General features: G+C 41.9%; 1 protein-coding gene across 1 annotated transcript in view; it reads left to right on the top strand.

The window, feature by feature from the left end:
* SMS (spermine synthase) overlaps nt 1-10,064 on the top strand; it is a 77,182-nt gene extending 67,118 nt beyond the window's left edge. The window contains exons 10-11 of the mRNA XM_050936683.1: nt 4,533-4,648; nt 6,953-10,064. Coding sequence (XP_050792640.1) covers nt 4,533-4,648; nt 6,953-6,995 — 159 coding nt within the window. The 3' untranslated portion in view covers nt 6,996-10,064. The remainder of the gene's footprint in view (nt 1-4,532; nt 4,649-6,952) is intronic.
* Nucleotides 10,065-26,819: the final 16,755 nt, after the last annotated feature.

The raw sequence follows: 26,819 nt of genomic DNA, 5'->3' as shown, positions 1-26,819 counted from the left end.
AGAAATAATGTTGCATGGGATAGGTTTATCTTAAAATATGAGGTGGGGAATTGATGACACTAATATTGTGTATGTGGTGGGGATTTAACTGGAGCTGATTGAAGGTTTTTGAGGAACTTCCTGGAGGCGGGGTGGGGTAGGGTATGGTACATAAGAAAGGGACAAACTTTTCATGAAAAGTTTTGACCCTCTCTGTATTCACTATTCATATTGCAATAGTGCTTTGAGGTCAGCCTGGCAGGTTCTTCACTGTGCATGTAATAAATGATAGCCTCTGTCCCAAAGAGCTTACAGTCTCTAAAAGGTGAGACAATTTACATTTGGGGAAAGGCATGGACAGTGAAAGATGTAAGTATTCTAATCCATGTAAGTGATTTAAATCTTACTGTTTAGAAATATGTAGTCTTTTTATAATGCAAGTAAGCTTATTTAAAATTCCCCATGTCTAATAATCATGGTAGGTACTCTCCTGTTCAGAAAGCTGCAGAGCTATCTCATCGTGGCACCTATAAAGAAAAAGCCAAAACCAAAATAAATTGGGAAAACTTCCTTCAGGATGGTTACAGTACAAAATAGAAAAAACTTCTCCAACTCTGTGGTGTGCTGAAAGCTTTTGCTGAACAAAAGGGGAAAATTTAAGGGCCTGATTCTGATCTCACGTATTACCATTAGTACAGGAGTAATTCCATTAGTCAACCTGTTTAAACTGCATTAAACTCAGTATAAGTGAGATGGAATGAAGTCTCTCGCTTTGTCTAATATTGCCCATTACTGGATACAAAATGGCTAGGTGGAAGAAAAAGTATATTGCTACACGCTTGAATTGTGTTCCTTAAACCTACACTCATTTTTTGACTGTTTCCCCTATCTGACTGAAGATGGTCATTTGGGTGTTAGTCTTGATCCCTATCTGAATAATTTCAGTGGTGCAGGAATGTTTCCTAAATTTGCTCTAACTTGGCATCATATCTGCAATCTAGAAGTAATCTAAGTGAAACCTTTTGCTCCAATTCATTAAACTATTCTGGTTGCCTGTCAGCTGTTAGTGAGGGGGGATGTTTTTGGATAATTTGTTTGATAATTGGCAGTGTTTTTTGTTTTGTTTTTGGCATGTTAAATAAAAGTAGACAACTATATAAAACCTACATTTCTATATGTCAATTCAAAGAGGGTGTTAAAAATACTGTAAAATGGAATGTGTCTGACCACTCTTAGGGCAAGTCTTGATTTGAGGAGTGGGAGTTTGTGGGTTTGACAAAATGTAGAAATTACACACTGAAGTGTTTTGTTCTTTCCTGTAATTTGTTTGCCACATTGGCTATAGTGATTCCTCTGTCGTATATGAAGACAGGAAAAGGGATAGGATACTAAGATGACAGTCTGGGAAACTAGTCTGTAGAGAGAGAGAGAGATATATATATATATATTTTGTGTCATTGTGTGCCTTATTGGTCTCACCATTAAACTTCCTCCGTAATGGTGGTATGTTCCATAAATTACCAAGTGCTATTTTCTATTTGTGAATCTTAAATTACACACACAAGCTGTTTTGGTACTCTCATTCAATTTGATGTCAAAACAAAATTATATGGTTGGTAAAGGACAGCTGAACCAAATAACCACTGCAGTCCTCTGCATAATAATAGGTTACTAAACGAGTACTACAGTAGTCTCTTCAGTGTATACAGTTGTGCTAAGTTAAAGTTCCCAACTCTTACCTTTTATAAATCTCTTCTTTTCCATTTCCTGAAACCTATAGTATTCGTAAACCTGTTCAGAAATAAGTAGGAAATATTGCAATGGGACGTGTGCAATCTTGGATCATGTAATCAAGAGTGCATTTGTAAATGAAATATCATATCAGTTTTAATGATCACTGTTTTACCCAACTCTCTTTGGCATTCCAGCAAACTGAAAGTGAGCACCTTAAGAGTAGAAGACGATGTTTAAAAAAATACTTTGTAAGACAGAAAGCTTTCTTTATTCCATCCATGGAGCTTACAGTATAATGCAAAAAGTCAAGGTACAATAAATTAAAAGTAGGATGACATCTCTCCCTATCTTCCTTCCAAACTCCTCTGAACACTTTCAGATTTGTTTCAAATACGCCATAGTGGAGAGGATCCTTGTAATAGTAGGAAGCAAAGAAACTGTTTTATACCTTTTCATTCCCGAAGTTAAAACAGACAGGTTGGGCTTACTTTATAGTTATTATCTGGGGCTGCCACATAGAAGAAACAGTTTTGAAAGAAACTGCTCTGCTATACTAAATTAAATAGAAGATCTGCTTGGTTCAGTCTGTTCTCATTATGTATGTCTGTTGTTCGGGCTGACTTTTTTGTGTCTGTGTCCAAAAATAAGCTTATATTAAGTTAGGGCTATTTTTTAACAAATTCAAAGCTGTCTTGGAAGAAGAAACACAACAGTAAAATTCTCATTGGTGTCTTAGGTTAAGTCTATTCTCAAAAAACAAAACTCTGTAATGTAATATGTCTTCCAATTAAGAGTATTTTTGAAGTATAAGGTGCACTCAGATACTCCGCTGAATGCTAACATAAGAGTCCAGATGTAAGGTAGATTTGAGAAATAAAGGGAGTGTTTTCGAGTGTGGAATAACAACATTCTACTTGGGCATAAGACTGTAAAGAACTAATAGACTTTTTGTTATAGACCATTTTCTTAGATGTTCCTTTAAAATATATGCATGTTGTGGAGGAAATAGATGATTGTTTGAGACAGTAGAGATCCTGAATTTGTTCCCCAGTTGACTTCTCTCTAACAGGGATGTGCTGAATTGGACTCCTGGAAACCTTTTGGTAAATCTCCGGCACAACCAAATTGAAATGAAGACTTTCTTGTTTCTGATGGAGTTTTGGGGGTTGCTAAACTATCCCTGTCAGGTGACTTATCTTTGGGAATCATAAAAATACTTCTGAAGAACCCTTTAAAAATAAACAAAAGGAAAAAGCCCTAGAACTTTAGAATGAACAGATTGCACCAAATATGTGGTGTGTTTGTATCGGTCTCTTGAAAGAGGAAATGGCTCTGCTGAATCTTCATCCCATGTCCCTTCAATGGGTACAAGCCTGGGTTGGACTGTTAATATGCTCAATATATCTTTCAGGAATAAAATATAAACATTTCCAGCAAATGTCACTGAATAAATTTGTTTATCTAGCAACATTACAGATTTTCCTGGTTAAAGTGATGAGAGAACATGTTTTTGTTCAGCTGGGAAAACAAATGAACTGCAAGTATGTGCTTAAATGAGGAATTTTCATTGGAGCACTTCGTTAAAATATTGGCAGAGCAGAGCATCTACACTGCTTCAAAATTGGTTGTATTGCCTTCAGTTCTAGAATTGGTACCAAAATGCACAAGTGGGATGGATACCATGGAACAAATGACAAACATTTTTTATATGGAACTCTTTCTTAGACTTGCAGTTACTACCTAAAATAATAGCCTATACTATGGACTTACCTTCTTTTCGTGAGATGTTCAGAAGGGATTGACTTATCCCTAATTTTTTCCAAACTAGGTACACAGAAGTGGCTACATGTCTTCCACTTACCACCCTCTTGACGTGGTGACCTCATACCTCACTTTCTTAATTGCCTGTTGAAGAGTATGATTCTTAAACCATGGCTTTTCAGTTTTTCAAGTTAGTCTCATAAAAGGGTGTATACCCCAAGAACTGCCTGGCTTGTTAGGGTAGGTGGTGGTTGTAGAGTTTGTTACTTGGAATGGAAGAATATGATTTTTACTTTGTCTTTCTGTGGAGGTGGTGGTGTCTTGGCAATAGTCTTATGAGGGGAAATAATAGCAGGTCATTTAGATTTTACTTTCTTTTTGTAAGCAAATAATTGCTAATATCTTTAGGGGGAGAAAACCGCTGTTGGTTGCTTAGATACCAAAAAAAGTATTTTTTGGGAAGCACCTGCATTTCAGTAGCATGACACAAAGGAACTGAAGGTAAGGCAGAAATTCCTCTGCCGAATCTCTGTTGTTTCAACATATTGTTTTATGGATGAGTAGATTAAATTGTTAAACGTAGATTGACTCATACAACATAGTCTGTTTAAGATTTTAATTAAGAAAAACCTGACTTATAATGCTGTTTACTAATGTATGGAAGCAATCATAAAGAAAATGATTATGGAGTAGATGGTGTTCATATAAATATCATTAATGTCTACTGAAATTGGAAGCACTGATGCAGTTAATGCTCCTGCTAATGAGAAGGGAGTCAGACAATCCTCTAGTACTTACAAATTCATTACAAATTGTGATTGGATAGGTGTCTTTACATGAAAGAGTAAGTGAGATGGAAAAACAAGTTATTCAGACTTCATCTTGCATTTAACATTGGAAGCACTGTGTATTAAGAAGAGCTCAAACATATCTCGGTAGTGCAGAGCAGTCTAAAATTAATTTATACATGCGTCTGTGCCTATGCACCTATAATTTTTCTTTACTTCATTGTAACTAGGACTTGATATATATATTTTTTGTTTTTGTCCTCCTCTCAGGGAAACTGCATCAATCTGACTGAAGCCTTGACCCTCTATGAAGAACAGCTCGGCAGGCTTTATTGCCCTGTGGAGTTCTCAAAGGAAACAGTGTGTGTACCCTCATACATGGAATTGTATCCTTGACAAATATAAAAGGTTGAGCCTGCAAGATTAATAAATCAAACAACTCCAGTTCGTCAGGTTGGAGTGAACTGAATAGTTCTTTTCTTTAAATGAACAAGACAACACTTTTAAATGCCCTAATCTAAACACGTTTTGTAATTGCTAAACAGGAAGTGAACTACTGTAGTAGTGGTTGGGGGTAGGGAGGGAACGGCTTAAAAGTGCCATGAAACCACAGTTCCCATTTGATGTCCTTGTGAGAGAGGCCCGGCACCTTTCAAAATTGGGCCACTTGTTCCTTAACTCTCCTATAAAGTTGTCAGTTGTGGGTTATACCTCCACAGGATAAATTCATAAACCTGTGCGAATGAAAAATCAAGGAGTCAGGTACTCAGCCAGGATTTTCAAGGCCCAGGACAAACTGCTCCTCTCTCCTCTCAAGTCTCTTCCCTTCTGCTTGCTTTGTCTCTGTCCCTTCATCTTGATGATTATTTCTCCTCCTTGGTCTAAATAGCCACTTCCTGTGGAGAAAGAGAGGTTTGAGGCATGAAAAGGCTGCCCAAGTCTTCAGCTCCATAGAGGCCTGCCCTGATAGGGTTGCGCTTGCCTTGATTATTGCAGCTCCTCCTCTGTAATCTCCCAAAGTTTCTTTCTCCAGACTCTTGCTTGGTGTTGCCCACCTTTTCTTGTGTACCCAGGTCTGCTCTGTTTGGTTTTTAAAGGGTTGAGTGGTTCCGCCACGGTCTACCTCTCTGTGTGTGTTTTCTCCCTGTACAGCTTCCTTTCTGTTCCTGTGCACTATCTTGGTACGGTTGTTTTCAGAGCCTTCTGTTCTGAAGCGCTGCCCTCTGGAACGATCTTCCTGTTTCTTTTGACCTTACCAACTATTCATCAATATTCAGATTGCATCTTAAAGCATCTTTAAGACAAATAGGAAAGCCATCTCTTTTGGCTTTACTCTTATGATTAACAGCTTTAATTTATTCAGTGGATAATGTTTTTCACTGTCTATTATATAGGCCATGCCTTGCTTAGTTTAACTCAGTAAATGGTTTGAGTGCATTTTGTATTAAAGACGTTTAAGTGTTTGTTGTATTCTTTGTGCAGCAGTATTGCAAAATGCTTCTACGTGAACTATGGCAAGAAGTGCTACTGCTTCCTTTGGAGAGTATATTTAAATATTTTTGGTGAGGTAATTGGCATGAAATGCCACTAAAGCTAATTCTGTTAATTCTGGCTACTAAGTAGTCATAAATAGGCTTCAAAGTGAACAGCTCTTATAAAGGTCAGGTTTTCATTCATTCTGTCTGTCGACGTGACAAGATAACACCATATATTCAGAAATGCTAAGAAGGGCAGCAGGAATCATGCTGCCTGCAGACTAGTCTCCAGCATGTTTGCAGGACATTACTTTTGTTTGTTCAGCTTAGACGTCTGGTGTGCATTAATGTTAATGGCATACATTTTATTCTAAAAAAAATGGAAAACTAGATATTAAAACTAATAAGTATTCCAGATAAGTTGACATAAGAATGGGAAGGAAATCCATCTGTTCTCTGTTTAGATCACTGTCATCTGTTAGTGCTGCAGAGCAGTGCACGCTACTCTCATCCTAAAATTTGCCCTAGTCTTCACCTTACCTCCCTCCTTCCCATGCCACAGGGAGGCAAGTAGATTTACACAGAAGTGGATCTAATCTTTCTTATACCCCATGAATATCAGAAAACAGGGAGCTCAAACAGATCACTTCTCCTTGCCATTCAGGGGGAACGCTACCTCTTCACATCTTCTGCACAGTGGAAGTATATTGGTTGTGCTGTATCTGGATCCCTCTGCACTCATGGAGAAGGGGTCAGAATCTGCTCCCAGCAGAATGAAATGTTGTGCTAACTGCTTCCAGCCCAATGTACAACAAGAAGAGGGAAACATTATGGGGAATACCCAAGATCAAAACTAAGAAAGTGTGATGGCAGTCAAAGTAAGAAAGGGACAGAAATGACACAAACTGTAAGTAGAAGTCATGGCATTTGTGGAACAAATCTTTTTATACAACTACAGGAAAAATCCATGACCCTAAATTAAAAACATGAGTGTGAGGCAAAAAGAGGTACTTCACAAAAATGGCGTCTAGCCCTAAGTGTCAAAGGGGTCCTACTTCCTGGGATCAAGAAGGAATGGTGGAGATATTACCCATCCTATCTTTCTGAGATCTAATAAACGGGTTATTTGGAGATTAATTTCACTTTAGTTCTAAAAGTGCTTCTTTGACAATATACTACACAGTTTGCTTTGTTCCTTGACTTTTTTTTTTTCAGATGGGTATTCTACACTATTTGGAAGACAAGAACTGAAGTGTGAAGATCAAGATATTGTAATTGTGTGCTGCATGGAGCATACAGGCTCGCCGCGTGCTACGTATTGGCATCTTGAACCTTTAAATTATATGCTGTAGATGATCCTGAAACTTAGTCTTGCTATTGATTGTGAATTCTTTAAATGTTTTTTATTATTATTTTAATTTAAAAGCAAATGGAAAATGTATATTTTGATGAGGTAGGGTGTTATTTTTGAAAGTCAACTTAAAGATGAATTAGCAGCAAAACTATAGCTGCTGAATGCACTGAACCTTTAGAATGTGATCCTTTTTATTTTTTTGTAGATCTTCACAAACTGATTAAAAAAAGACATCTTTAGCATTTCATTCCTGAGAATAGTCCATGTATTTTTTTTCCCCAGATATTAACTCCCTTATAGATTATGGTGCTTTTAAAGGATGGCGGGTTTCTCTTAAGTGAATACCACAGTGCTTCCATTACAGAAAATGTGAAGGGCATAACTTTTTTTAAAGAATACCCTATGTCCTTAGTTATAAAGGGAAGGAGCTAGTTTGAGGTTTCATTTGTTTACGCCTTAGTTTCATTCATCATGCTACTGTAGTCTCCTCAGCAGACAAAGCTCTGACCTGTCACCACTTAGAATTACTTAGCCCTGTCACATTTATGAGTTTGATTTTAATATGGATTAAGAGTAGGTTACAGAGGCATTTTCAGCACCATAACTTTCCCACCAGTATGTGGGATGTTGAAATGTGTAATGAGGCTTCTAGTAGGCAGATACTCCTTACTTAGCTTTATGGCAGAACATTATGTCCATAGAGAATGAAAGTCGCGTAAAAGGGAAGACGAGAGAAAGTGATTTAGATCCTTGTGCATTCATATTTTATGTGTGTTTAGTGTATTCACTTCACTAGGTTAAACTCTGATCATATGGATTCAGGTGTGCACAGTGACACTAATTCAGGATTTGGCCCAGACATAGTATTCACTGGTAAGTCAAAATTCCAACGGAAGGAAGATTGCATTATTTTTTGTGGGATTTTTTAAAGAAAAATTTTTCTTCCCTTCAATATTTCTGCACATTATGTGAAATTATATTTTTGTAAAAGCTTGCCATTTACCGATTGCCAACTTTATTGTAAGCAGAACATTAAAAAGATTCCACCTCAGAGGAGGTAAGAAGTCTAACCCTTTGGTATGTCTGAGAGAATAAAAAAATGCACTGTCCCTCCCTGAGTATCCAACATCGTGGACCAAAATGAGACTATCTTTAAACACCAGGTTTCCTATGTACTGTAGTTTGAGGCAAAGTGGTGTCCCCCCTCCCTGCCATTAATAATGAATTAAGATTATCAAATAACTAGTTTTCCAATTATTACACTCTGAAGAAACAGTATAACTGATGTGTTCTGTCATATCTGGCAAAACTACTAATGAACTGTAAGTAGCCTCTGAAGAAATCCTAAAGGATATTAGTTAGAACCCTTGCAAAAAAATCCCCTTTGCTCTTCACTTGGTGTGTATTATTGTATGTATGATTATGCTATTAGAGAGACCACTTTAACTTGGGAAGCTAAGGGTAGGTCTATACTACCTGCCGGATCGGCGGGCAGTGTTCGATGTATCGGGGATTGATTTATCACGTCTTGTCTGGACACGATAAATCGATCCGCTAATCGATGCCTGTACTCCACCTCGGCAGGAGGAGTAAGCGGCGTCGACGGCAGAGCCGCGCCAGTCAACTCACCGCCGTGAGGGCGGCCAGGTAAGTCGAACTAAGATACTTCGACTTCAGCTACGCGAATAGCGTAGCTGAAGTTGTATATCTTAGTTCGACCGCGCGCCCCCCCCCCCCCCCCGCTAGTGTACCCCAGGCCTAAGTGAAGTTCTTTGTATTCCCTGTTCTAATTTACTGCTTTAAGTGATTGCAAGCAGCATTACTTATTTCATACACTTGGGGCCAAATCACTGCTTGATTTACAGCCTGTGCAGTCCATCAACTCTTAAAGAATAGTCTCCTTGTAGGAAAGTGGAAAGAGCCTTCTCCTGGTCCCTAGGCATTCATGGCAGTGTCACATCCAGAGCACAGAACATTGTAGTGATCGTACTGCTAGACCCTGAGCAGTTGTAATTATGCATTTCTGGCTGAAGGTTGAAGTCAGTGGGATTATATGTGGGGTGAAAACTAAGGCCTTGATCCTGCAAAAACACATGTGCTTAACTTCACATGCCTGAGTAGCACCGTTGACTTGGTTGTGATGACTCATGTAAGTAATGTTAAGTGTGCATGCATGGATGCACACAGGATTGAGGCTTAAAATAGCCTGTGTCTCCATGTTTGGAGTGATTCTCCCCTCCCCCCCCCCAGCTTGTGGATTAGAACATGATCTTATACACTTGATAGGTTTGTAGCGCCAAGACTATTGCTTTGTTTTGCATAGATACATGGAATTAGGGCTGTTTGGAAGTGGAAAGATGCTGTGAAATCAGTCCCTGGAATGTTCAGTGAGGGAGAGGAGTCCTAAATTGGTGGGTGATGGGGAGGTGAGAGGAAACATTTGTTTTGTAAGCTGATCAGTACATATGACAATTTTCTTCTTATATTGATATTGTGAAAAGAGGGTAGGGAGTGTAACTATTTTGTTTTGGAATGTTTTTATGTAGACTTTCTTAAAGTGATAGATGTAATAGAAAACAGACTGGCAAACACTGAACACTGCTGTTTTTCTCTTTACATTACTACCTTGGTTAAAGCACTGTCATTCGTTATTTATTTGTTTTTGCTGTAGTGTAAACTTAAACAAAATCAGCTTCATGTGAATGTCAGATGAAACTTGCTATAGTTCAACAACACCTTACCTTTAAATCCAGTTGGGACATAGTTATGAGTGCCTCACTACACATGGAAACGGAATGAAAAAATTGTTTTTATTCTTTGCACTAAACGCTGCTTCCACCAAGAAATGTGATTAAATATTTAAAAACTTGATTGGTAGTAATTTGACTGTGGTGAAAGAAGACTGCTGGCATTGTATCTACTGCACGAGTGCAGTGCACATGTTAAAATAAAGGTACACTCTTATTATCTGTATGACTGAATTGTTAAATTCACTTGTGGATTCCCGTATTCAGTATTAAAGACCGTGCAGTGGTCTAATGTGGTGACCATCAATGCGTCTCCATTCTTTTCCAATCCTCACCCAATGTATATGCACAATATTGTTTAGTTTTGTGTCCTTTTATTGAGACATTAAAGGAGTTTTTCCTGCCTCTCATGATCAGTAATTTAAGGTTTTTTGTTTTTTTTTACCATCATGCAAGAATGTGCTAGGAACTTTATTGTGACCTATAAAAGAAGAGGTCCCTGCCATGAACAGCTTGCAGTAAAATTTCCAGCCTCCCCTGTGATGGGGAAACAAAACAACAGGACTGTAGGAGGACATGAGTTCCAACAATATAATCGTGTGATTACTTGGCATTGACAATGGCAAGTGCAAAACTGCATTTATTTATACTTATGTAATGTTAACTTGTAGGAGAAATTGTAGAAGTGACTATTCAGAAGGGATTTAAATGGAAGTTGATGGTTTGTATGTATGCTGGGTTGGCAAAATGGCTTTAGAAGGACATTCCATACATGGGGAGGTATAAAGAAAGATGCTGAGGAGGGGGCATCAGAAGGGAAAAAAGCGTAAAGAATAGCATAGTTTGTGACACAGCGTAGGAGAAAAGGGTAGAGTTAGTACGGAAGGCCTTCTGAAAGAGAGAACAATCTTGAAACTGCTAACAGGACAATGAGCTAACAATGGGTTTCAAAGGGGATTCCTCTGGTCAGTGCTGGAAGGTGACTTTAGAGGCATAATGCTGGATGGATTTTGGTGAGTGGGATCAAGATAACTGGAGAAAAGGAAGTTGCAGATGTCCTGGTGAGTGATTATGACATTGGTGCAGAAAAGAAGAGAGCAGGTTCTAGATACTTTGGGGAAGAAGGCAAGATCTGTTTGCAACTGTATATGGTGAGAGGAATTGAAGGTCATTCTAGGTTGCAGACTTTGGCAATGGAGAAACCACGTGTGTTTGACAATAATGGAGAATGATGGAGAAGATACAAGAGAACATAAGAATGGCCATACTGGGTCAGACCAAAGGTCCATCCAGCCCAGTTACCTGTCTACTGACAGTGGCCAATGTCAGGTGCCCCAGATGGAGTGAACCTAACAGGTAATGATCAAGTGACCTCTCTCATAGACTCATAGATTTTAAGGTCGGAAGGGACCATTATGATCATCTCCTGCCATCCATCTCCACCCTCTGACAAACAGAGGCTAGGGACACCATTCCTTACCCATCCTGGCTAATAGCCATTAATAGACTTAACCTCCATGAATTTATTCAGTTCTTTTTTAAACCCTGTTATAGTCCTAGCCTTCATAACCTCCTCAGGCAAGTAGTTTCACTAGTTGACTGTGCGCTGTGTGAAGAACTTCCTTATATTTCTTTTGAACCTGCTGTCCGTTAATTTCATTTGGTGGGCCCTAGTTGTTATGGGAACAAATAAGTAACTTTTTCCTTTTTCACTTTCTCCACACCACTCATGATTTTATATACCTCTATCATATCCCCCCTTAGTCTCCTCTTTTCCCAGCTGAAAAGTCCTAGCCTCTTTAATCTCTCCTCATATGGGACCCGTTCCAAACCCCTAATCATTTTAGTTGCCCTTCTCTGAAACTTTTCTGATGCCAGTATAAGAGTAAGAAAAAGCCCCTCAATTTTGTCTATGTTGAGCTTCAGTTGTTGACAAACTGCTTTGCATGCAATATTCAAGAGAGCAGAGGGCGGGAAAATCAGATGAGCAGAAGATTTGATTTCTCAGTGTAGATAATAGCCTAGGTAATGGGGAACTGTGTGATTGGATGCAGTTGCTCAAAAATAACAAGTGGCAGCACCATACAATCTCCCATGGAGAAGGGCAATGGAGAGGAGGATCAGCCACCGAAGGAAGGCTGAAAAAGCAGTCAGAGAGAAAGAAACCTAGGAGATGAGGATGTGAGAGAAAAAGTAATTAATACTGTCAGTGGAAGGTTAGGAAAATGGACTTGAGACTTAACTAGGAAGAGGTTCTTAGTGGCTTTTGTGACAATATCTTCTGTGGAATGGAAAAAGTGGAAGCTGGGTTAGATCAGGAGTGAGTGTTAGGTAAGGAAGTTGAGGTCGTGATTGTGAACAACATGTTCAATGAGCTTTACAGGTGCAGGGAAGAATGGGGAAATAGGATTGTTGGCTAGAGTCGATAGTGTTTAAAAACTGGGAGTGGAGGGAGGGGAAAGAATGATGCTTGGGTGAGGGGAAAATAGGGAGGATTCATAGGTTCAGGGGTCGTGAGAAACTGGGCGGGAATTGGGGTAAATGGAACAGCTGGAGAGATTGGGAATGGAGAGAAGGCAAGAGGAAAAACCATGACATTAAATTAGGAATGTGAATGAGGCAAAAAAATGTTGGTCCACAGAAATAGTGTGGAGCACTAAGTGTCCGTCTGAGAATTGGAGTAGGTAGTGTACTGGCAAGAGGCGTAAATGACTCATGATTGGCGAGCGAATTTGAGGGAGGCACTGTGAAGTAATGTTCTGAGAAAAGATTACTAAGGGATGATAATGGAGTTGATATCCTGATAAAGATGGACTGGTGACCAAGAGAGGAGTAGGCAATGCTAAAGGAGATGAGATGATGGTCAGAGGGTAAACTCTATTAAGAGATCAGAATGAGTGTTCTTTAGTGGAGATAATAGCCTTATTGGCTATTGGTGAGTTGAGTTAACTAAGGTCAAATGAAGAGGTAGGAAGTGAAGTGACTGGCTGTGTTATCAGAATGGAAGTTGAAGGGTGGGAGACTAACAGGAGAGGAAGAGAGCTTGTTTTGGGAATCAGAAGTTTCATGGGGTAGATCTTGTGGGTGGGTTGGTTGACAGCAACATGGAGGTTAAAAGCAGAGTTTAATGTTACGCAGCACAAAGGTGTGGGAAGAGGGAAGTTCTTGAAATGGCAATATTAATTATTTGGGTCTTGGGCTATTCTGTTTTCTTAGTCTTTGAAATTTGTTCTGCTTTATTCTTCACTAGTAAAGCAGTATCTGAGTCATCTTTGTGTAAACAAGGCAAACTGATGGAATTTCAAAACAGTGCTCTGAGCTGGCCAGCAATAACATAACTAGCGTGTGCAGACCTAGCACTTTGTTATTGTCAAATATTTTTAGTTTTCTGGCAGCTTCTAATGTATATTAATTTGCCATTTAGCTTTCCTTTAGTGGCATATCAAAACTAATATTTTTGCTTCCTTTTTTGACTGTTTACTTATGATTCTTGTGTACTTTGAATGCTATTTTATAACCACCTATGCATTTTTTTTCTGGGAAACTAACCGGAGTTTCCAGGCAACAAGTCTTGTAACAATGGGTAAAATTTTCAAAAGCACCTAAGTGAGTTTCAGAGCTGAAGTTCAATTTTCAGAAAAGACTTAGACACTTGAGTCACCGAGGATAACATTTTCAAAACATCTAGGCTTTATTTTTGTAAAAGCTTTTCCACCTCCAGGGTCAGAAGCTTAACTTGTAAGTAAATGTAAAACACTTGGAGGAAGGGACTGCCAGACACCAACCATCTTGAGTTGCATCTCCAACTGCTTCTCAAGATACCATATCTCAATTCGAGGTTAGCTGCACCTCTTTCCCTCTCTGGTCTGCTCCAGGGATGTTGCCTTTAAGTGTGAGGTCCCCAGCCATCACCTCTCTGGGCAGGGACCTATGTCCCTTTCTCTTCAGACCAGGGATTTAGGCTTACAGTCCCTTTGCAATTCACTGTGCTTATCCCAGCAGGTCTGACCTTAGTGCAGCACCTGCTTTTTGCCCTCTATCTCAGGGACAATGATAGGTTATCAATGACCAGCCAGCTTTTGCAAAGCACAGTACATTTATTTTCGCACAAAAGCATTATAGAGAAAGCGTATAAAACAATCTCCACACATGTTAAGCTTGCTGAGCTTCACCCATCTTCCACAGGGAGACCATGGCAGACTTCAGTCCTTCAACCTTTGCAGTGGGCTTTGCCCTCTTGGTTACTATCTTATCAGTTTTTGGATCTAAATGAGAGATCCTTGGCCAGCCTAGACTGGTCCTTAAAGCCCAAAATCTTTGTCTGCTGGGCCTCTTGAACCCAGTCTGAGCCAGAATGTGTAATTCCCCCCAGAGATGGCTCTTCTCTGGAGGAGTTTACCTGTTTTGGGCTTTTCAGTGATTACGCCCCATTGATTTTAGCTCCTGCGGAAAGTTTTGTAACCCTCCTCCATGGAGCTAATATAAAATCCCTAGCTCACAATGACACAAAAAACATTTATAGATGCCAAAGTTTGACTAATCCTTGACACTCACAGCATTTGGCCCATCTCAATATAATAAATAGCCCATTGAAGCTTCCTAGATCTCACATATGTCACACGTTTCCTCCCAGATGTTCTGCTTCAACTCAAGTTCAACATGGTTTTCTTCAAACCCTCTCCTTCCTTTAATGATTCCGCTTGATTCTCCCATGTGAGTGGGATCAGAATCAAACAAGGCTAAGCCAAGGATCAAAGAGGATCCTAAACCTTACTGATGGCCTTGGGAAGAAGGGGACTATCCAGGGCATGTCAGTGAGAGCGAATAGGCATGCCAGGAGATGCAGAGACAGAGAAAGCATGCTGTGAGCAAGACGGTCTGCTTCCCCCAGCCTGAGAGGGATTAGCTGGGCAGAGCAATTCAAATGTTTGCAAGGAAAGATTAAGGTGTAGGAAAGGGGAAATGAATGCGCATATAGGAGGCTTTGTATTAACCCTTTGTGTGCTATGTACCTGTTGATGAAAATAAAAAAAATTTTTGTTCTGAAGAAGCTGTTTTTGAGTCGCTAGTCAGCCACTGTCATAGGCTCCTGGAGGAAAAGGCTTGCAAGTGCTGAACTCCTTTGGGTCTGTTGGGGTAATGAGGTTGGGAACTGGGAGCGGGAGGACTGCAGCTCGGAGATCCAAGTGAAGAGTGGTAGGACTGTAGGGTACTACCCTAAGTGAGGCACTGGGAGCCAGGCCAGTCATCTGAGGGGTGCACTAGAGAGGGGCTAAACAAGGGTCTAAGGCACAGCTCACCAGATAACTGCGACCTATGTACAGAGCAATTTTTCCCTGTGATATATTACATACTAATAAACAAACTTCAGAGCTGCCCAGTAATCTGTCCATGTAGAGTCCTGTTGCAAAACTGTGTAGTTCACCTGAGCAAAGAAGCCCAGATATTTACTAAGTGCAAATTCAGTTTTACATTTGATATTGAAAGTAATCGTGTATCAGTACTATAACTCCACTGGATGGAAAAGGAGGGGGCTTCCTGCAAAGACCAGTTGTTCAGTAAAAGGCTTTTTTGCTTTTAAGCTCTGTATTGAGCGTGTCATTCCTGATGTTCCTATTTAATAGAAAAAGAATCTCCGGTGGATTTCACATTGCCAATTCCTCAAACTATCCTAAATACAGTAACTTCTCGCTTAACATTGTAGTTATGTTCTTGAAAAATGTGACTTTAAGCAAAATGATGTTAAGCGAATCCATTTCCTCCATAGAATTAATGTAAATGGGTGGACAGTTAGATTCCAGGGAAATCTTTTTCGCCAGACAAAAGACATTATATACATATACAGTATAAGTTTTAAACAATTTAAACAATTTAATATTGTGATGATTGTGAAGTTTGTTTGAGGTGTAAAAGCAGCAAAGAATCCTGTGGCACCTTACAGACTAACAGATGTTTTGGAGCATTAGCTTTCATGGGTGAATACTCACTTTGTCAGATGCATGTAATGGAAATTTCCAGGGGCAGGTATATATATGCAAGCAAGCTAGAGATAATGAGGTTAGTTCAATCAGGGAGGATGAGGCCCTGTTCTAGCAGTTGAGGTGTGAAAACCAAGGGAGGAGAAACTGGTTCTGTAATTGGCAAGCCATTCACAGTCTTTGTTTAATCCTGAGCTGATGGTGTCAAATTTGCAGATGAACTGAAGCTCACCAGTTTCTCTTTGGAGTCTGGCCCTGAAGTTTTTTTGCTGCAGGATGGCCACCTTATGGTCTGCTATAGTGTGGCCAGGGAGGTTGAAGTGTTCTCCTACAGGTTTTGGTATATTGCCATTCCTAATATCTGATATGCGTCCATTTATCCTTTTCCGTAGAGACTGTCCAGTTTGGCCGATGTACATAGCAGAGGGGCATTGCTGGCATATGATGGCGTATATTACATTGGTGGACGTGCAGGTGAATGAACCGGTGATGGTGTGGCCAATCTGATTAAGTCCTGTGATGGTGTCGCTGGTGTAGATATGTGGGCAGAGTTGGCATCGAGGTTTGTTGCATGGATTGGTTCCTGAGCTAGAGTTATTATGGTGCAGTGTGCAGTTACTGGTGAGAATATGTTTCAGGTTGGCAGGTTGTCTGTGGGCGAGGACTGGCCTGCCACCCAAGGCCTGTGAAAGTGTGGGATCATTGTCCATGATAGGTTGTAGGTCCCTGATGATGCGTTGGAGGGGTTTTAGCTGGGGACTGTATGTGATGGCCAGTGGAGTCCTATTGGTTTCTTTCTTGGGTTTGTCTTGCAGTAAGAGGCTTCTGGGTACACGTCTGGCTCTGTTGATCTGTTTCCTTATTTCCTCGTGCGGGTATTGTAGTTTTGAGAATGCTTGGTGGAGATTTTGTGGGTGTTGGTCTCCGTCTGAGGGGTTAGAGCAGATGCGGTTGTACCTCAGTGCTTGGCTGTAGACAATGGATCGTGTGATGTGCCCGGGATGGAAGCTGGAGGCATGAAGGTAGGCATAGCGGTCGGTAGGTTTTCGGTATAGGATGGTGTTAATGTGACCATCACTTATTTGCACCGTGGAGTCTAGGAAGTGGACCTCCCATGTAGATTGGTCCAGGCTGAGGTTGATGGTGGGGTGGAAGCTGTTGAAATTGTGGTGGAATTTTTCCAGAGTCTCCTTCCCATGGGTCCAGATGATGAAGATGTCATCAATGAAGCATAGATAGAGAAGGGGCGTGAGTGGACGAGAGCTGAGGAAGCATTGTTCCAGGTCAGCTATAAAAATATTGGCATATTGTGGGGCCATGCGGGTGCCCATAGCAGTGCCACTGATCTGGAGATATATATTGTCATCAAATTTGAAATAGTTGTGTGTGAGGATAAAGGCACAGAGCTCAGCAGCCAGTTGTGCTGTGGCATCATCAGGAATACTGTTCCTGACAGCTTGTATTCCATCTGTGTGTGGGATGTTTGTGTAGAGAGCCTCTACATCCATGGTGGCTAGGATGGTGTTTTCTGGAAGGTCACCAATGCATTGTAGTTTCCTCAGGAAATCAGTGGTGTCACGGAGATAGCTGGGAGTGCTGGTGGCATAGGGTCTGAGTAGAGTCCACATATCCAGACAGTCCTTCAGTGAGAGTGCCAATGCCTGAGATGATGGGGCGTCCAGGATTTCCGGGTTTGTGGATCTTGGGTAATAGGTAGAATAACCGTGGTCAGGGCTCTAAGTGTATGTTGATTTGTTCCAGTGTTAGTGTAAGGAGTGTCCTGAGTAGATGGTGCAATTTCTTAGTGTATTCCTCAGTGGGATCTGAGGGAAGTGGCCTGTAGAATTTGGTATTCGAGAGTTGTCTGGCTGCCTCCTTTTGGTAGTCAGACCTGTTCATGATGACAACAGCACCTCCTTTATCAGCCTCTTTGATGATAATGTCAGGGTGGTTTCTGAGGCTGTGGATGGCATTGCGTTCTGCACGACTTAGGTTATGAGGCAAGCGATGTTATTTTTCCACAATTTCTGCCTGTGCACGTCGGCGGAAGCATTCAATGTATAGGTCCAGGCTGTCATTTCGATCCTCAGGAGGAGTCCATGTGGAGTTCTTCTTGTGCTGTTGGTGGGAGGCTACCTGTGTATCAGTGCGCTGTTCAGTGATTGGCAGAGTAAGAGGGTGGATCGTCCAGCTGCTCCTCTTGCTGTTCTTGCTGAACTTTTCCAACTTGAAAAAACACATCTAGAGATTGTTGTTTTGCTTTCCTTTTATTTTTCTTGGTAAATTTCTTTATAGCAATTAATTACATGACCAACTCCCCTCATCACTTTGGCGCTGTGTTCTCTGTCAGGATCACCACCACTAAGGATTTGCAAGCTAGCTTCAATCATTTTGAAAGCTTCAGAAAAACATTTGGCAGTCAAATTTTGAAGGGTTGGTTCTTTTTACTTCTTGGCCGCCTCCTTCCATTGCTCTCATCACCTCTAGTTGCATCAGATCTTCATTGGTTAGCTCTTCTCCATATGATTGCAGAAGCTGTGTAAGGTCAGCTTCTTCCACCTCATCAAAACACACTTTCTTGGCCAAGCCGAAGATATCTTTCTTTATAGACAACATGTTTAAATTCTTTTACGTCATTGACACATTCAGGCCACAACTTCCCCCACACACCATTCATACATGCCTGAGTAACTTCAGCCCAGGACTCACCAGTATTATTGATGCACTTCAGGTTGTTGTTATCACACCAAAATTGCCGAATCATAGGCTTGCCTTTCCCATCAGTGCCTCTGAGCTGGTCGAAAGTATGGTGTAAATAATACACCTTAAATGCAGCAATGGCTCCTTAGTCCATGGGTTGGATGAGTGATTTAGTGTTAGGTGGCAAAAAGACAACTTTGATGTTTTCGCACAAGTCATCCAGGTTGATTGGATGGAAAATCAAGATTTTCCTTGGCACAGTATTCTTTCTATACAGCCTTTCTGAAAAAATAGGTCTGGTTATCCATACCTTCTTATTGGCTCTCCAAATGACCAGAAGGTGTTCCTTTAAAAATCCCTTGAGAGCTTGTGGCGTTTCTGATTGGTACACTGTCAGCGGTTTTATCTTCACGTCTTCAGCAGCATTTCCACCTAGAAGCAAGGTTAGGTGGTCTTTAGCTGCTTTAAATCCGGGTGCTGTCTTCTCTCGGTAAATGTAAGTCTGTTCGGGCATCCTTTTCCAATAGAGGCCCATTTCATCGACATTAAAGACTTACTTAGGTGAATAGCTGCCTTCCTCAACTATTTTCTTGAGATAGTCGGGGAATTTTTTTAACTGTTGCAGTATCAGCACTAGCTGTCTCACTGGACATCTTGATGTTATGCAGGTGGAAGCCACCTCTTGAACCAATCAAACCATCCCTGACTTACTGTGAACATCTCTCTCTCTGTGATTCTTCACCATGGTCTCTCTTCAAATTGTCATACAAACCTTTTGCCTTAGCTTGTATCACTAGCAAACTTAGAGGTATGTTCCGCTTGTTTTGGTCCTCTGTCCGCACTGAAAGAAGACACTCCATGTTTTCCATTAAACTACTTCTTGATCGATTTATTTTAGTAGCACTAAGCCATGTTACACACCGAGCACTAGCCCTGATCTTGTTGGCATTACTGCAGATTGTCTCTCAGTGGGCAGAGTAAGACCTAGAATGATGCTAATGTCTACCGCATGCTCACCTGCATCAAAACGCCTTAAAACGTCTAATTTAGAACCCAAACTAATGGTTTTCTTACTGCTAGTGGTACAGCTACTGCTAGGCACTCTACTATCACTTGCTGGGTGTTCTTGACTCATGATGCTGCGTGATACTGTACAGTACAATCACAATGAGCCCTCCACCATTACATTTAAAACGGACTCACACAGGGCCACTGGAAAAATGTCCTATGTCAGCTCCTTGAGCCCCTTCTGTTTCTTGCTCATGCACTTTAGCAGCAGCTCCCCTTTCCCCAAATCTCCCTGCAGTCACTAATCAGAGGTTTGTCTGAGGACCTGCTCATGAGCGTCTCCTAAAGCAACCGTGTTAATATCAGGTGGGATATTTCCCAGGGGAATGCCTTGCTGCTAAATGATGAACTAGTGCTTGGCTGAGTCCTCAGGGTTTAACATGTTGTTAACGTAGCCTCATACTCTACAAGGCAGCACTGATCAAGGCAGGAGGGAGGAGACACAATAGACTCATGGTAGTGGTTGCAAACACTTCACTGAAGGTGATGATGAACCCATGCTATCCCAGCCTTCAGGAGCACAGCACTCCCTCCTCTGGACGGCGCATGCACGTGCTACTCCTCACTCCCTTCAGCCTGGAGTCGTTGGGGTCGTGCAGCATCAATCAATTATTGAAAGGGAAAGAACTGGAAAAACCCATGTCATTCTCCATGGTAATCTGGAAGCCCTGTGGGTTTAGGCTAGGACTAGTTACGGAGTCAGTTTCACTTGCAGGTTCTTACTTTCACAGGAGCCCTTCTGGAAGACCAAAGGCCTGTCTTCCAGAGTGCCCTGGAAAAACCGGCCCTGCTGTATCTCCTATAGAAACCATTCACTCAGCAATGGGGCAGCATTGCAGCCAGTGTAGCTGTGACTATTGTAAGAGGAGGAAAATAATGTTTGCTGCAGGGATGTGCCCCTCCCTGCTGTGTGCACGCAGGGGCAGAGAGATGCAACTTCCATGCGTTTTGCAGACTTTAATGGGAGCAGGGCCAGGTTCTGTGCATCCCTACACACTTCTCCCCTTGGCTAGAGTGAGGCAGCTGCTGGAATGCTATTAACTTGCTTTGAGCGGGCTGCCGCCCTCTGTATTCTTACCCCCCCGCTTGCAAAGGGGGGGAGCAGATGAAATGTTGTGTCGGCAGGCACAAGACAGCAAGGTGAGGCCATTGCTGTGCATCCCCCGCAGCTGTTTTACAGGCAGCTGGTGATCTCAGGCAGAGCCTCCGCAAGCGCTTGGCATAGCATTATATTTCCGAGCAGTGGGGAGGGCAGCAGCTGGGCTATAAAGTGATGGGGAATTGCTGTGGGGTAGTGCGCATGTGGAGTATGTTTATAAACATAGTTGGCAGGTGCCCCTGCCTTACCCCACACAGGCACAGCCCGCTCTAGACAATGAGGCAGGCAAGGAGGCAGAAGGTGCCACATTAGGCTGGGAAGCACCTTGAGCAGCAGCAGCGGCTGCTTCCCCCATTGCGACTTACGTACAAGCACAGGCACCAATTTAAAGTGCCAGGGGGTGGTCAACTCCCGGCTCTGCTCCAGGTCTCCTGCCTCTTCCCACCTTTGCTCCTCCGCTGAGCCCACCGTGTCCTCACTCCTCCCCCCAGCCTTCTGAACGCTGTGAAACAGCTGATTGCAGCAGGCAGGAGGCATGGGGAGGGAGTGGGGAAGCACTAATCCGTGGGGTCCGCTGGTGGGTGGGAGGTGCTGTGGCGGGAAGAGGATGGAGGGGAGTTGATGGGAGGCTGCCAGTCCATTCTGGTTTCCAAGCCCCCACAAGCATGGTCTGCTCTTCCAGAGAATTCTCCAAGCAGTGGACGTAGCAGGAGGCCAAACAATGTTATAAGGGAGCATTGTGCAACTTTAGACGAGCATGTTCTCTAATAGATAAGCGACGTAACAATGTTAACTGCAAGGACGTTAAGTGAGGGGTTACTGTAATACACAATGGTAGCAGTTCTTCCATTTAAAAATAAGAAATGGGATGCCCACGGCTAATCATGTGTGCTTACGTATAGAGCTTTAACCTGATCCAGAAAACGAAATTTAGTTCACAAGTTGAGATGGGAAATCTGTTTATAGGACTGGACAATGACAAGGACATGGTGTAAATCCCATTATGACTGAATGAGTACTGATTTCACTTCAGCAGTCCATCAATTTAAATATCTTCCTTTGGTATGGGAAAGGTGAGGGAAGGAAGCCTGCTGCATCCTAGCACACAAGTGAGAATGAAGGGCATAAGCTTGCATTTTATCAGTAAGAGAAAAGTATTGATAGAATATGAGGTGTACTGCTCTATAATAATCTAAATTCAGTATTTGATACTATTCAATTGTAAACCAAAGTTAGTAGTTGCTGTCCTTTGAGTCATGTATGTGTATTGTGGCAACTGTGACAAAGTTCCTCCTCTACCTTGGTGGGTCCTGCTCTTATTGGCGGACTTGCTCGCCTGAGGGATTCACCATGTGTGACAGGAAATGGCCCAGAGACTTTCCCCTCTGGTAGAAGCCACAGTCGAGTTTCACTGACAAAAGTGCCAGTGTGGACAGCACTGTCAGTGGGAGATGCTCTCCTGCTGACATAGCCAAGAGCGCTCATTTAATGATGCTGACAGGAGAGCTCTCTCCCGGCAGCACAGAGCAGTTACATGGGAGACCTTACAGTGGTGCAGCTGCAGCAGTACAACTGTGCTGCTGTAAGGTCCATAGTGTAGACATAATCTTAGTCTCTTGCTGCCACGGCATAAGTGTTAAGGATATAATCTAAATTTTGTGGTTTTCTGGCTTGTAGCCATATGAAACCCACAACTTAATTCTAATCCTTTTGTGTTTGAGTGGAGGACGAGGGAAAGGGTTCTGTTTGAGGGAAAGATGTGACAACTGGAAAGCGCTGTCTCAGAAACATATGAAGAAAAAGGATGTTTATGCCAAGAGTGTGGCAGCTGCCCAGTTATAACGGGAAGATTTTTAATGATAGCCAAGAAATTCAGGGTACATCCCACATGATTCAGCAATCTAGTGACAGATGTTCAGTGTGTTGAAATGCAGTATGTTTTTCCATGTTGCACATGCTTTAAAGCGCAACTGACCTATTCTACCTCAGACTACCTCACTCACCTTGTATCTTATAGTGGACCAACTTCTGTTGGCGAGCGAGACAAGCTTTCGAGTTCACAGAGCTCTTCTTCATGTCTGGGAAACATAGCCTTTGAAGAAGATCTTTGTGCAGCTTGAAAGCTTGTCTCTCTCACCAACAGAAGTTGGTCCAATAAATGATATTACCTCACCCACCTTGTCTGTCTAATATTCTGGGACCAACACAGCTACAACTAGGATTGACCAGATAGCAAGTGTGAAAAATCAAGAGGGAGGTGGAGGGTAATATGTGCCTATGTAAGAAAAACCTCCAAAAATCAGGACTGTCCATATAAAATCGGAACATCTAGTCACCCTAGCTACAACTACACTGTGTACAACTATTCTGTCTGTAACAGATGCATAATCGTAAGGTTTAAAGCCCTGATCCAAAGCTCACAGACTTGATCAGTCCCTAAACAAGATCAGTCCCTAAACAAAAAAGGGAACTTTTTTTCACTTACTTTTCTCATATACAGTATATTAAATTCATCAGTGTTAACTCAGAATTCTCCCAGTTTGAGACCTGCATATCCAGGAAACACAATCCATAGCTCCCTAGGTACTGTACTTCTCTGTTCCTGGAAGCGACTTTGGTAGCATATTAGCCTTTTAGATTTCTCTCCAACAGTATTCAGCGCTCTTTCAAGATTGACTCACATTCTGTACTGCCCTACTTCCAGCCCACATACATCATACTAGCTCCTAGCACCATGCACCCCCGCCCCTTTCTGTAGCGTGATATTCTACAGCCCCTCACTAAACCCTACATACAATATTTTCTCCCAATAATTTTGGTTGCTAAAGCAGCAGCTTTCTTCCTCTTACAACAAGTTAAAAACACTCACCGGGGAAATCAAACTACTTTCATTGCAGCAGGAAGTTGTTCTATGAACTGATCAGGTCAAGCTTCTATACGTTTCTATAAGACAACCTGTCAATAAATATTGGTGTTTTTTCATAGTGTGACAGACCCAGACCAGTGGGGTACAGGAGTCTGGTAGAGAGTAGGAAAATATACTGGTCACTGGATGAGTAGTTTTCTGTTCCCTGAGTGACCAGAGCAGGGGCTGCACTAGAGTAATCAGGAACCTGCTAGAATCAATTAAGGCAGACAGGCTGATTAGATCACCTGCAGCCAATCAAGGCAGGCTAATCAGGGCACCTCGATTTAAAAAGGAGCTCACTCCAGTTAGGTGAGGAGGAGCCAGAGGAGAGGAAGTGCGTGTGAGGAGCTGGGAGCAAGAGGCTCAAGGAGCTGAGAGTGTGCTGCTGGAGGATTAAGGAGTACAAGCATTATCAGACACCAGGAGGAAGATCCTGTGGTGAGGATAAAGAAGGTGTTTGGAGGAGGCCATGGGGAAGTAGCCCAGGGAGTTGTAGCTGTCATGCAGCTGTTACAGGAGGCACTATAGACGGCTGCAATCCACAGGCCCCTGGGCTGGAACCCAGAGTAGAGGGTGGGCCTGGGTTCCCCCCAAACCTCTCAACTCCTGATCAGACACAGAAGAAGTTGATCCAGACTGTGGGAAAAATCACTGAGGTGAGCAAATCTGCCAATAAGCACCGGGCCTACCAAGGTAGCGGAGGAACTTTGTCACAACAGCTACACCCAGGGTGCATGATGTTGCAGGATGAGGACACGAGGGATAAATGGCCTAACCTCAGGTCCAGGTGGCCAAGAGAAGTGGGTGGGATAGGGGCTGTGCTTCTGCTCCCAATCCCCCGTTTCATGCTAGAGCTGGAAATAATGCTAAAGCGAGGAACACAGTGAGGAACAAAATCTTAAGAAGTTTTGCAAAAAAGACTGAGTATAAATAACATAATCCTCTAAGTAGCTAGCAATGTGTTTTAAATGCATTGTTTTATTTTTTCTTTAAAAACGAGTGATTTTCTTTTTTGCCAGTTACTTTTTTTTTTTTTTAAATCCAGTAATTTTGAACTATATAAGCAGGAAAATGCATCTGAACTAAAGCACAGCAATTCTCAAAATTTTCAACAAACTGAGGCTGAGTTTGGAATAAGTTTGGGCTGCTTGATGGTTCCAGATGGCTTATGGTACAAGCTGCACATCCTTGTGGTTTTGAATAGTTTCCAGTTGAAAACAGGCAAAATGTGTGAGCTTTGTGGTATCTGAAGGCATTGGAACTCATGTGAAACAGCTATGGACAAAAACTTCTCACAACCCTCCCTGAAATGAAAGACCCACGTTTCACAGAGCTCAAATCCAAGGCTACATCTGCACTTCCCTGCAGTTCAGACTACGGAGGTATGAATAGCAGTGCACATCAATGTGCAGTGTTGTAAACCCAGCATTGCCATCCCCAAATGTTCAAAAATCATGAGATTTGTTCATAATCTCATGATTTTAAAGCCAATAATAGATTTGGTGGTCTTTTGATTTGCCTTCTGCTTTTTGAGCCTTTGGGGTGCACTGAGGTCACATTTTGAAGCTTTCTCCACAGCCACTAGGGCTAGAAACTTACTTTTTCTTTAAGAATGAAGGCTGAAATCGTCATGTATCCACTTGACTCCGAGAGCTGGGGCTTTAAGGAAAACATAATTATGAGACTCATGACAAAATCATGAGTTGGCAACACTCTAACCGCCTGGGTGGACTATGCAGCTGTGGTCTCAAAGGTTCACGTTAATGTAATCAGGTTTCAGAGTGGTAGCTGTGTTAGTCTGTATCTGCAAAAACAGTGAGGAGTCCTTGTGGAACCTTATAGACTAACACATTTATTTGGGCATAAGCTTTTGTGGACTAAAACCCGCTTCATCATAGATTATTAGGATTGGAAGGGACCTCAAGAGATCATCTAGTCCAACCCCCTGCTCAAAGCAGGACCAATCCCCAAATGGCCACCTCAAGGATTGAACTCACAACCCTGGGTTTAGCAGACCAATGCATGGAGTAGAAAATCTAGTAGGGAGGTATAAATATACAGCACATGAAAAGATGGGAGTTGCCTTACCAAGTGGGGGGTCAGTGCTAACGAGGCAATTCAATTAAGGTGGAAGTGGGCTATTCTCAACAGTTGACAAGAAGGGGTGGAAATCACGTTTGTAGTGCTAATGAGGCCAATGTAATCAAGTTGGCCTATTTCAAACAGTTGACAAGAACGTGTGAGTATCAGAGGGGGAAATTAGTTTCTGTAGTGACCCATCCACTCCCAGTCTTTATTCAGGCTTAATTTAATGGTGTCCAGTTTGCAAATTGATTCCAGTTCTGCAGTTTCTTATTGGAGTCTGTTTTTGAAGATTTTTTGTTTAATAATTGCCAATTGAAGAATGTAATCCTGTTGGAAGAGGACTATGTTAAGGCCAACAAGGAACCTTTTAGTTTGTGCTTGCAGCAACCAACAAGGGAGTTACGGGGCAGCACATTGGTGTGCACTGTTATTCATTCCCCTGTGGTCTGAACTGCGGGGCACTGTAGACAATCCCTGAGCTCTTTAGGTCAAACTGACCGCTGCGTAAGTAGACACAACTCAGTTGATTCAGTGGGAGTTGTACCCACTTACACCAGTATTGAGTTTGTTTTCCCATCTTAAAAACAGCCAGATCTGCAGTTTGTGTGTGTGTGTGTCTATCTTAAAAACATATCCAACATTCCTGGGCTATTTTTCATGTCGTCTTCAGCTTAAAATAGTTTACTGTTTATCTGCCAGGTCTTGTAAATAGAATTCTAATGGAAATGCTAACAACATTAGTTCTGGCATTGTTACAATATTTATCCTATTGTTAGGAATCTCAGCTGGGGTAATTCTGATTGAACGAATGAGTCAATGAATGTTCCATTTGAATGACAATTCTCTTCCTGAGATTGTTCAGTGATTCAAAAACGTTGTATAACTGGGGCCATGTGCAACCTCTCCTTGGATAAGGATAGTCCAGGGAGGTGTTGGCAGTTCTAGTAGTGGATATGGTGTAGGTTATGTATATGGAATTTGTGGGGACATGACCAGCTAATGGGTCACATCACAGCACACTTATACGAAATAGCTTTGATTGCAACCTTAACCTTCTCTTGGTGCTCAGGGGTACTTGGAGATGCTGACTCACACGTGCTCCACGTACATTTCAAAAACTGCCAGAAATCACCTTTTGCAGCT

The sequence above is a fragment of the Gopherus flavomarginatus genome, chromosome 1 (genome assembly GCF_025201925.1).
Source record: "Gopherus flavomarginatus isolate rGopFla2 chromosome 1, rGopFla2.mat.asm, whole genome shotgun sequence".
NCBI lineage: Eukaryota > Metazoa > Chordata > Testudines > Testudinidae > Gopherus > Gopherus flavomarginatus.
Note: the sequence above shows the minus strand (reverse complement) of the source record. Positions and strands in the feature narration are given on the sequence as shown.